Source organism: Strigops habroptila, chromosome Z, assembly GCF_004027225.2.
Source record: "Strigops habroptila isolate Jane chromosome Z, bStrHab1.2.pri, whole genome shotgun sequence".
In the NCBI taxonomy this organism is placed as follows: domain Eukaryota; kingdom Metazoa; phylum Chordata; class Aves; order Psittaciformes; family Psittacidae; genus Strigops; species Strigops habroptila.
In genome coordinates this window covers 58231190-58239515 of record NC_044302.2, presented here as the reverse complement: position 1 = coordinate 58239515, position 8326 = coordinate 58231190, and the positions used below count along the sequence as shown (strand labels likewise).

At 41.4% G+C, this 8326-nt stretch overlaps 1 protein-coding gene across 1 annotated transcript; it reads right to left on the bottom strand.

The window, feature by feature from the left end:
* On the bottom strand, nt 1-4637 carry PRXL2C (peroxiredoxin like 2C). The gene is made up of 6 exons (XM_030470131.1): nt 4351-4637; nt 3788-3856; nt 2222-2275; nt 1677-1782; nt 1300-1431; nt 1-673 (listed from the first exon to the last, which is right to left on the bottom strand). Exons 1-6 carry the CDS (start codon nt 4531-4533, stop codon nt 546-548), a joined length of 672 nt encoding a protein of 223 aa, XP_030325991.1. The 5' UTR covers nt 4534-4637; the 3' UTR covers nt 1-545.
* Nucleotides 4638-8326: the final 3689 nt, after the last annotated feature.

The window sequence follows — 8326 nt, the reverse complement described above, 5'->3', positions numbered from 1 at the left end:
TGTATTTAAACTATTTATTTAAAATTATAAAATGTATTTCATAATGTCTACCAGTGCCAGATGCAAAGGTAGGCATAAGCTTAAGTTCCAGTGTTTGAAACCATGATTTTTCAAAGTATACTTTAAGACAAAACTCTCACACAGTGATGGAAGCTTTAAAACACTGGTGAGAAGTACTGGGTTGAAAGCCAGTGTGATCTGCTGAAGTGAGAATCCCAACTTTTTCCTGAGCAAAACCAGATTTTTTAGTTTAGTGCATCTTGAACAAAGATTTTAAAAAATACATTAGCAAGATTAAGGAAATAATAAGCTACAGGATTTTTCTGCAATAAGCCTCAATTGTCTTTTTGGTTTTATCTTACGTGCAATGGAAATAGCACTTTTATGTCCATCTTCACTGCCACGTAGTTTATTTTGTGCTCTGATTTTCTAGATAAGGTTACAGATGACCCATAAAGACACAACAGGACTGATACTGGTGGAACATCACCAGGGAATTGTTCTTGTAATGTACAAATAAATAAAAATTATATGTTGTGTCAGTGTCATATGTCAATAATCTGGGGTTGGTTTGTGAAATTTACTGTTTTAACTCCTGCCAGCTGCAAAACTGTGTTAATGGGAACGTGATCCAGCCTGTTTTTATCAAGGTGCACAAAATGAACTTCATTGCCTGGAACAGAATGAGAATAACATGTAAATAGTTGAATATTTATTCAACAGCATAAGTGAATCAAAGAAGCATTCTGATTTTCTACTAGTTCTTACACAAATGTGTGCTAGCTCTGTACATGGCACAATATACTGTATTGTAAACAATGACAAAGGTTAGGGGTTTTTTTAATTAGGTTACAGAAGCCAGGAACATTGAGGCATCTAACTGAATTAAATCTGCTGTAGCATGATGTTTCCTAATGATGTGATGACTTTGTCGTGTTGCAGCCCCCCCGCCTCCTTCATGCATTATTCCTCTGCTAAAATCCATATTAAATGGCTAGAATCAAATGTGAAACTATAATGTAGGTGAACACCACAATGTCAAAAAACCCCTCAAAACTTCAAGACATTTGTTCCATCATCACTCCTATCAATTTCTGCAGGACTGCGATCAGCTTTGTGCCACCTCTGTGGGAGGTGGGACTACACCATGACATTTCCACAGGTTCCTTCAGTCAACAAATCACACAGTTCAACACAAGACTCTCTCTTTGAGATCCACAGGGACAGCAGCTGAGATGCTGGTGTTAAAGTGAACAGCTGGAGAATACTGTAACTTTCACACAAAACAAAGAAGCTTACCTGGGCCTAAAATCAAAGCTCCTCCCTGCTGAGCAGGGTCTCCTTGAAAATCAAAAGCTGGGCCAGTCATTGCTCTCCACATACTCCTAATGCTTCCCAGGAGTGTGTTTGATTTCACATGAGGGCTCCGCACTGAACAAAAAGGCAAAATACTTGTTATGTAAAATTCAAAAGTATGTAAGGAGGACAACAAAACTGAACAGCTGCTACGAATAGTTTAGAGTTTCCTGATTACCAGTGTTTTGAAAAAATACAGCCTACAAGAGGTGGTCTGGCGGGCAACTGCCTTCCTATTTACATTGTTATTACACCATTTTATCAGAGCGTTCTTGTCTTGTTCTGTGTAAGTCTAAACAAGGGGAGAAAATTATTCTTACCTGATATGTTATTACCTTCACCTCTTTTCATGCCAAGTGTTTTATAAATTTCCCTTTCTGGATCTACATACATTTCATGTGTATACCCAGTTAAATTGCAAAAGGGCTGCAAAATACACACATACAAGAAAAAATAATTTTTTTAAGGTTAAGATAGTAACAAGTTAGGATCTACTGACAGTGGAAAAATACTGACAACCCACCATTCTCCCAGCTCCCTTCCCCTCCCCACCCCTGATTTGGAAACCTGTAAATTTGTCGTGTTAAAATAAGGGGAAAAAAATTTTATGCTTGAAGCTTTTACTAAAACAAAGCTTTCAGTGAAATAAAGAAAATGTTTCCTTTGCAAAGCCTAGCATTTTTTAAGCTGAAAATTTTAGTTATTTGCTTTATTCATGTACTACTGTTAGAATTGCTTCATCAAAAAGAACAGTCTTCTTTTTCTCTCTGGTTGCAAATGACCATCTTTTCACTCAGAGCAAAATTCCTCAAATGCAGACCATTAAGACACAATAGAGGATAAAATATATTGAATTACTATTTACCTTGATGTGATGGTAAGATGACTGTCCAATAACTATAAGCCTCACATTTGCTTCCTAGAACAAAACATTGGTATTGAAACTGTAAAGAGGAACTTAGTGTTTCTGCATGGTTGCAAAGCATTAGCAGAATCTGGTGTCCTGAGTTAATGACCACAGTGAACTGAGTTAAAATTACTTGAAATTAACATCACTTACATGTTTGGAGCTTGCACTTTCGTCTGTCACCGACAGTTAGCAGCTACATTAATTAACTAAAAAAATATTTTTGAATTTTAAGTTACAAATGTGTAAACTTTTAAGTTTTCTGTAGCACTAGTAGTGTCAGCTTTTCAATTGATTGCAATCTGCAATGATTTTGGAAATTTGAAATTTCCACTCAGTTGCACCTGCACCTAAAGAAGCAGCATGCAAATACTGGTGCACATACACCTGTGATTTACATATACGGATGCCCATTAATAGATGCAGCTTGCATCCACACATACTGCTTCTTTTGCAGGTCCAACATTAGGCTTGAGTCTAAAATAGAGGCCAGAACTTAAATTCATTTAGATGCCAGTAAAACAGTTAATAAAATATAAGGCTGTTTTAATATTAGGGTGTAATACTTGCATTTCCCATATAGAAACATTTTGCTTGTTATGAAAAGAAGCCCTCCTAAAACCAGAATACTCACACTAAGAAAAGCATGGATGCTTTTGATTCTCTGTAAACATTTATTTGAGCAGCCAAACTAAGAAAATGCCATTCTGAGTAACACTGATAGAACAGTTTAGAAAAATCTGTCCTGAGAAGGGAAGCTGACAAGAAAATTGCCTTGTTCCATCCCCAGGTTCCTAGTCCATCTAAGGCTTGCTGTCAGCAGGGAGCTGAGTCCCTGTCATTAGCTATGCTGCTGTTGGAATAAAATATGACAGAGTTTCAATCAGCAGTCTAGAAGAGTCAGATTGACCTTCCACTTTTAGCAGATCATTGTCTTTCTCTGATATAGCCTACTACCAACAAATACTTGTCCATAGCAACCCCTACCCATGCCATGTGTCCTTTCAGTCACTATGTCACCCCTATTTGTGCAGCTGTCTGGAGAACAGGTCATACAACCAATGCAGCTTACAAATAACCATAGAAAAAGAGACTATTTTTAATCCAGATCAATTTTCTGATCTTGTTCCAAGCACAACCATCAGTCAGCTGTACCAGCATAATGGAAAGGGCAGTAGTCAGGTAGTAGTCAGGAGAAGACAGCTGCCCAGGGCATACTAATACTAAAAGAAATGTCTGTCGGATGTTGTCTAACTGTTCAGAATATAGGAGAAAAAAACAGCACTGAACTAATAGGTCAGGGAGAAATAATGCTGCTGCAAGAGAGCATGTAGTGCAATAAATCCTTTCCTGTGTCTCCTAGGCAGACACGTTATGGGTATTGTACCAAACAATGAAAGTGCTAACTTTCTTCTAAGCCTTTTTTGATTCCTGAAGGGTTTAAGCCTCACACAAGCCTGTAGCGGGACATAAATCTGCTCAACTACAGCAACCCGATGTACATATTAAGGGAAGAGTACTTACTCGTAGAAACGACTGGGGGACTTTTGCCAGGTCCTCTACATACTCCTTACAGGTGTAACATAAAAAATTCTGCAACATAACCAGTTGGACACATGAGAAATAGACATAATTGCATAGCAATATAACATCAGAATCTGAGTTCGGGCACAAACCACTGTGGAAGTGACCAGGAACTGGAAACAGGAAGGGCTAAAAGTTCTTTGAAGTCACCAAATTTGGATTAGGTTCCTGGTTTAATCCAAACAAGGACACTGGGCTAAGGGCCTTGCTAGTATTTTTCTCTCTGTATATTTCAGGAACGCGAACGCTGGCTTGCCAGCTGGGAAATGAGGGAACACGACCCTTGTTTCCCTAATCACGCAGTTGAAGGATTATTTCCTTTCAGGTAAACACTGTATCATTTTACCAGATAATGGGGGTTCTTGGAAGCAGAACTGATCTGCTTTGTATTTTCTGTTCTCTCCGCTCCAGTCTAGCCTGTGCAAACTCCCCGCGCCGCACCCCAGGCAGGCAGGGGCTCCCGGCAGCCCAGCCACCCCTTGGGGCAGCCGCTCCCTCCTCACCCGCACGAACAGCACGATGGCTTTTTGCTCCCCGTACAGGGCCTTGAAGGGGATGCTCCTGCCGTCGCCGTCCAGCACCAGGCAGCGGGCGGCCTCCCGCAGCTCCCCGGGCTCCGGCCGCTGCCCGCAGCCCCGCGCGCTGCACACCTGCTGCGTGACGGGGGGCGCCTGCGGCACGGCCATGGCCCGCTCTGGGCCCGGCCCGACAGCACAGGCAGAGGAAGGGCCCGGCGGGCAGAGCGGCGGCTGTGGGACAGCGAGGAAGTGCCGGGGCTGCGGAGCAAGGCGCCGCCTCCTTCTCGCTGCGGGAGCGGCGGAGTGCAGCGCTCGCCTCCCGCTTAAGGAGGAGTCGGGGAGTTGGGGCCTTAGCATACCGAAAGCGCGAAAGGCATCGCCGAAACCCGGTGGCAGCCAGGGTGCAGTTTGTTCGTGGAAAACGAAACAAAACCACACCGAGCCTCCCAGAAACGGTGCGTAAGCCGCAGCACTGACAGCGTTGTGTGGCCTGAAGGTCAGGGTTACCTTTGCAGGGTGCCACAGCGTTTCATGGGCTGAGCGAGCTAGAAAATTCTGTTCCCGAGGAACTGTAGAGCTGCTGCGTCAGAAAAAACACAGACCCAGTTTCCCTGTTGAAGTGAAAGCAGAGCTCCATGAGACCTTGGCAGGTGATGAGCAGACGATGTCGAGTAGTGCAAATGCGAGTGCATCCAGTGCACACAGAAATAAGTGAACAGATCTTAAGAAAAGCCAGTTGAAGAGAGAGTATCACAGCCTTCTGGATTGTTGTCTTCGCTGATAGCTTATGAAGAGGAGAACACTTTTCTTAGCGGGCAGAGGACAAGAAGTATCAAAGGGAATGGAAACTGGGGGGATGTCCAGAAGTTACTCTCCTTGATGAAGCTCTCTGATGATGTTAGTTCTAGAATGTCTCATGGCAAACTGTGCCAGTGTCTATAATCTTAATATTATTGAAACTAGTGGATTAAGCCCATTGCTTTTGTATTACCAGGAGTGAGCACACAGAACACGTTAATCCCCTTACTTATACACAGACAATTCCTACGTTTCCCAGATCTTCTTTTTCCTAGACTAAATAATCCCTGCCCCCGACCTTTTTTTAAAAAAAAAAAACCAATTATTTCTTCTCCTAGATAATGTTTTCTAGGATTTCTAGAATACTGATCTTGTAATTTCCTCTGGACTTTCTAGAAAGTTTCTGTCATTATTAAAGTTCAGTGCCTAAAACTAGGCACAGTATTTTAGCTAAGTGTTAGGTTTTCTTCATGTCCTGGGTCTGTGCATCCACTTAAACACACTGGCATTGTGGTTGTGCTTTTTGCAACAGCACATTTTTATTGACTCCTATTTAGCCTGAGAGCCACTATGACTTCCTGGTGCTCTGCTCGTGACCTTCCCTAGGAGGGAGTGTATTACCACTGTTCCTCTTACGATACTTTGTGAAAGAAGTTGTCTCCAATGTCACAGTGTCTGAAAAGTCAAATTAGCTCTATATAAGACATTTATACAGGATAATACAACATAGTTGGCTCTCCAGTTGGGATACCTCCCAGCTCTCTTTTAAAACTCTCACCAAAAAGACATTCAGGGCATGTAAGATGCTTTGAGCCATGTTATCAGCTCTGCATTATAAATAACAACGTGAGGGAAAGTGATCCCTGGCTGATAGCTCTTTACAAGTTTCCAGCACATACACACAGGAGAAACTATCCGGCCACAAGTATAGCCCTGTTGTTTCAGGAGTGAAAGTTTATTTCATGGTATAGATCCAGCTTGTGGCTTTGCCAGCTTAACGTGATCATAATAATGATACTTTGCTGAGCTAGAAAATCAGTGTTTGAATGTTAGCAAAGCTCTTCTTGTGCATATGGCTGTGTACTTTTAAAGACTGATCTTGCAGTCCAGTATGTCCTTACAATGACTTTGATTTAAAAGGCGATGAGCTCAAATTGGTAAAGAATTTCTGAAAATTACAAAACTTGAATTCTGCTAGACACAGTTGGACTTGATGATCTCAAAGGTCTTTTCCAACCTAACTGATTCTAACATTCTATAAGAATTTGGGCAGCATTAATTCCCCATTGTTGTTGTTATCAGGCTTCTTTGTTCACTTAACAGTTACCCATATATTATGCTGTCAGACAGGTTTCTTCAAGTAGCAAATGTGAATCAAACATGCGCTGTGCAGCACTGCTCTGTGGCTCCTCAGCAGTACTGGTGGGAACAGCCTCCCTTCCCTTAAGTACCGCAGGACATAGGAAACTAGGGAGAACTGGCCACTTTTGACATGCTTTGCTCTTTGCCTTGGGGCTGAAGTACGTTACTTTGCTGTGTTACGCCTGCAGTAAAACCTGTGCCTAGTGTTGGGCAGGGCCTAAGGGCACAGGTCAGCACCTGATCATCAATACAACTTGGACCAGGGCCCTTGCAACTGCAGCTGGAAATCAGAGCCTGCAGGGGATGTGGTCGTACCGCTAAAGGAGATTGCTGTCACAGCCTCTGGGTGGGAGCACAGACAGGGATGAGGCTCCTGATGAAAAGAGTTGGGCAATGTGGTGTCACAAACTCAAAGGACACTGCCCCAGCTCAGCCTGAACAAGGCTGATCTTGTGCTTATAGTCCAGAGAGCTTGTTCTCACTTGTTTTGAAATGAAATTGCTGAGGAGCCCAGCCTGCCTGGAGAGCTGGTAGACATTTCTACTAAGCCAGCCAAAACTGCCTGCAGACCTTGCTGTTTTATGCTATTTGGCCTCCTTAAACTAGAAGCATGTCCTTAACACCTGGCTTCAGCAGGATGCAATTGAGGAATAGCAGTTTTCTTCTAAGGCTATTTGCCAGAGCATTCTCTAACGCCCCTCAAACAGTGTGGTTCTTATTTTTGGTGTTGTTTCTTAAGTGTTGCCAGAATAAAAATTTAAATTGCTGTCACGCCCAGTTTTATGGAGAAAGAACAGAGGCAAAGGCAGTCGAATAGTGACATACCTTCTGAAAGAGGAAACGTTCAAAATTAGCAGTCACTTTTGGAAGCTGAAGCTTAAAGCCTTTTATTTATGTGTGCTTAACAAAAATACAGATATAATTTCCACTGACCTATATGAGAAGAAATCTACTGGTATTCTGGAAAACACTGACTGTATAAGAGTGCAGTCTACTGAGCATATGGTTCCTCAAGGTGGGCCATAATTAGGGAAACTTCCTCTTTTTTCCCTTCTCTTTTCTTTATAGCTCTTAAATATAGAAATGTTGATAACTTATAATATGTAGTTGACAGAGTGATGTCTTTTTCACTGTCTTAAGGAGAATTAGTACATTGGCATTATTAATCACAATGAAACATGCAAGATGCAGGTCGCTTTCTTCACTGCAGTGCAATTTACAGTTGTAAAGAGACATTTAGCTAATATTTATTAACCAAGGATTGGGTTACTTTGTGCTGTGGGTAGGAAATTCAGATTCCTAGTATTTCAAGAGGAAGAACAATAATTGCAGACAGATGTGGAATAATTTATTTGTTCTGTATTGACTAGTGAAACAAAATACCGTCTATAATTATGCAACCTGAATTCCTTTATTTACAACAGTGGAACAAAATATCTTAACAAGAGGTGTGACCTATATTAACATAATAAACACTCTCTAGAGTATGTGGTGTGTATTTGTAAAGCAACACATTATTATGAATTTACTGCAAGATGTATTGTTTACATAGCACAAGTATGTTTGTTGTCTTTGTTTATCTAAGTATTATTTAACTAGAGATAACATGGTTATTATCAGCTAAAAATAAGTTAGTCTGTACAATTCTAGAGTAAAAACATCATGTTAAGTGCCAGCTAAAAATCAGTTGTTTTTAAACTGTTGTAATTAAAAAGCAGTAAAATGTGTACTGTCCTGTATGTAAGACAGATTCTTCACTGTGAGGGTGGTGAGACACTGGAACAGGTTGCCCAGAGAAGCT